This window comes from Gavialis gangeticus, unplaced genomic scaffold (assembly GCF_001723915.1).
Source record: "Gavialis gangeticus isolate Ggan-Ray unplaced genomic scaffold, GavGan_comp1, whole genome shotgun sequence".
Classification (NCBI taxonomy): Eukaryota; Metazoa; Chordata; order Crocodylia; family Gavialidae; genus Gavialis; species Gavialis gangeticus.
In genome coordinates, this window is record NW_017729012.1 from 880,679 (window position 1) to 884,315 (window position 3,637).

Here is a 3,637-nt window from a genome sequence, read left to right on the forward strand (position 1 = left end):
CCCCCCCCCCCCCCCCCCACCTCATCGGACATGTGCATGCCCTGTAAGCGGAGTTTCACTCGTGTAAAATCCAATTGAAAACTAACCAATGCTTATTTGAAGGAGGGTTTTTTTCTGCAGGCAATATGGTGGTTTTTTTCTGGATAAAAAGAGCACAAGCAGCCTACCACATCTCAGAGAAGAATGAAATGCCCAGTAAACAAATGCGTGCAATTGAAATGCCAACTTCCACCTTATTTGGAGCAACACAGTAGAAGAAGGAAGTCCGTCCGGGTGTTTTCCACTCAGGGTACCTCTGCATGGCGCAGTGCATGAGCTAGCTCAGGTACCAGAGGTATTGCGGACATGCAGCGTGACACTCATACAGGCTAATATATCCTGCTACCCTGGGCAGAGTACAACATTAATAATGCATCTGTGAAGCTATCGCTACGGCAGCTAGCCCTGAACAGCCCAGCTGTCTTCACAGCACTGCTTTGCACTCTGTAGGCAATACTTTCGGTAGAGCTCTAAAATTTGTCAAGCTGTGCAAAAAGTCATTTTGCAGAGATGGCCCAGTAATGCTGAAGAAGCCCTGGTGCAAGGAGAATGGAAGCTCAGTAGGCAGATAGGAAAAGCTGCTCATTTTCAAATGATAAAGATGATTTTCCCTGCCACTGCTGCAGGTCGTTCCTTTGCAGGGCATTCGCTCTAGCTACTTCAGCAATAACGCACACAACTATCTACACATGGGTTTAGATGGGAGCAAGCATTTTGTATTTAGTCTTTTTTCAGAACCATGCCTTGAATCATCCTGGAAAAGAAAAGAAAAGTGAGGAAATTTAAAAAATAATAATTTTGAGATTTTCCAGCTTCTGTACGTTCTGGGGTTTTTGCTTTCAAGACTTTCTCTAGTCCCGATGGTTTAGAAGCTCATGGGGCTTTTGGCTTTTGTTGTTTTAATTTAAAGTTAATATTCTATAATGGTCACCTGACTCCACAGCCTATATCTGAAGCCCTGGCACACATTACACTTAAGATGCGATTAACCGCTAGTTGGTTAATCAGCTGCTCTGAGCTCTCAGCCATGGTAGCTTGCCATATTGCCCTGTAGAGGGATCCCAGGATCAGGATCCTGGACTTCCCCTGCATGGGCAATGTGGTGTGATGGGATCTGATGCTCGATGCTGCAGTCACTCCTCCTGCCATGCATGTGTGGGGATTGCACATCAGAAGCCATTCTGCCTTTAATTGCACATCCAGCTGGCCCCTGATTAACTCAAACCATGGGCCAGGTTTGTGATAAATCCTGAGAGTTGGCAATGCTGACATTGTTTTCTGGACTATCAGAGGACAGAGTGATTGGTGTTACGCGAGAGGCTATGATGCAACATTTAAAGGTTCACTTGCAAACCCTGGAAGTCACTGAGCTCCATGGACTGTGGACTGAGCTCTAGCTGACTGTTTTCACTCTGCTCCTTTGTGAGCCAGCCATGAAAAGCCAAACAATTTATAGGATGGCACATCCATCAAGCCTGGATTGTAAGAGATGATCGTCGAATATTTATGGAAATCGCCCTGCAGGCAATCACAATGTAGATGTTTATTCACAATGCAGCTACTTGTGAACAAGCTACAGAACAGTAACAGTTCACCAAAGTTATTAGGCCAGTTACTTAGATTTGGGAATTAATTTGAGATGATGATGGTGTCTGAACAGGAAAAGAAGTGATATTCCCCTCTGCTTTTCAGAATTACTGCTGCTAAAGGAATTATGCTGGGGAACATATTGGCAGTGGGGAATTTTGATTTTGGAAACTCACTACCCTGCTAAGAAAAGCTATTAAAAATACTGACGAGATGATAGGAGTCCCCATATCAGACTGCAGGTTTATTTTGTGCTGCCCATGATATACATTCAGAGGGGTCCATGGTGTTCTCTGCTCATGCTAGACACGCACTTTTTTGTTTTAGCATCAAATCTGCCAAAGCAGTGCCTGCTTCCAGCTGCAGCGAGCTCGCTCTTCATCAGTATTCAGAGCCGTCTGCTCCTATGCGACCCTTTCACATCTCCAGCCCCTGCTTTGAAGGCCCTCATGCTCGTTAGCTATAGCAGCTACTCCATGCAGGCTCTGAGGGATGAGGCTAGCTGTTGCATTACGCATAGCTTCAGTGTTAAGTCAGAAGGGCCCTGAGTCTTCAAAGAACTTTAACAGGATATTTGGCATTGTCTTTATTTTGTTACTTGTTACTGGGAGATGTAGTAATAAAGAAAAAAAAAACTTTTTGAGAATCCCAACTGCATGTTGCTCTGATTGGTAGTGATTTCCAGCTGTTGTTCCAATTGTTTCTGTAAGCATGCTGACAAAACCAATCTTTTGCAGGAGTTATTAAGATGATAATGTTGGTTGTATCGCATCAGCCCACGAATGCTAATACCGCATTATATGAACTAATAGGATATGGGTGAAAACTGATAATTAGATGATTACAAGAGGTTCATTGTCCTAGAAGGTTTTCTCAGCGCACTATGCTGCTTTTTGCATGCTTGTAATTCTATTAAAATAGGTGTTTGGGCATTTTCTCATGCACTCGTGTTTGCAGAAACCAAGCATAAAATAGGTTACAAATGATTGGGACACAGGACTAACTTGGGACCAAATCCTTTCAGACTTTACATGGGCAGATGTCACATGTGCACTGGTGGGTTTGGCCCATATAAATTTGCTTTGACCATCATGGATTTTTTACAAGCAATATTTTGCCCAATTGTGACCAAGTCAAGGGCAAGGGTTGGACGCTGCTGGCAGAACTGGAAAGGGTTAGAAACATGAGCAATCAAATTACTTTCCAGTACTATGTAAAGGACTGGCTTTATCCTAGGATCTACCGATGTTCAGCATCTTTCACAGTCAGGTCCCACATCTGGGAGGCAGGGAATGCTGATCTGCTGACACACATTATATATAATTTATGCTGTGTTCAGTTGGATCGGGCTCCTTATGACTTGGATTAAATATTTATAGAGTGCTCTACAAACTATTGAAGTCAACTGGATCTGGGCTTCCTGTCGGGCCTGTTGCCGTCCTATAGTTGCTTCTGCTTTCCATTCTCTGCCCTTGTTTCTAGGTGAGACGACAAAATGATGATCAGACCCTTGTTCCTTTCGCAGTTCCCTGCTTTTCCTCCCTTTGTAGAGAGTAAAGTTAACAATTCCACCATCTCTTGGATCATGTAAGATCAAATGCATGCATGCAACTGCTCCATATTAGCTCTGTTTTATTTTGGTCACCACATAAATCTTCTTTTTGCTTTGTTCGTTCTTTGAAGGATAATCCCCTCTTAGCAGAGGACTCCAATCTGGGTGGCAGCAAACGCCTAAGCAAAAGCAATATTGACATCTCGGGACTTATGGAAGATGAGGAACCAAGGCAACCGTTGCCACGGAAACAGAGTGACTCATCCACCTATGACTGTGATACTATAACCCAACATCACGCTTTCCTGTCTAGGTAACTATTCTTTGATGATTGAGTAGAGGCAATAAGAGTGCAATTGAATGCAGACTGTTAATGCCAGAGGAACAGCACCCTCCGTGTTTGTTTATGTAGACCTGGCTGAAACCTTTTCAGACTCCTCAAAAAAAAAAAAAAAAAAA

General features: G+C 43.4%; 1 protein-coding gene across 2 annotated transcripts in view; it reads left to right on the forward strand.

Annotated features, from left to right (window-relative positions):
• The window catches only part of PITPNM3 (PITPNM family member 3), a 299,986-nt gene that overhangs the window by 225,865 nt on the left and 70,484 nt on the right, over positions 1 to 3,637 (forward strand). For both annotated transcript variants that reach the window (XM_019511015.1, XM_019511016.1), the window contains one exon: positions 3,310 to 3,491. In XM_019511015.1, coding sequence (XP_019366560.1) covers positions 3,310 to 3,491 — 182 coding nt within the window. The remainder of the gene's footprint in view (positions 1 to 3,309; positions 3,492 to 3,637) is intronic.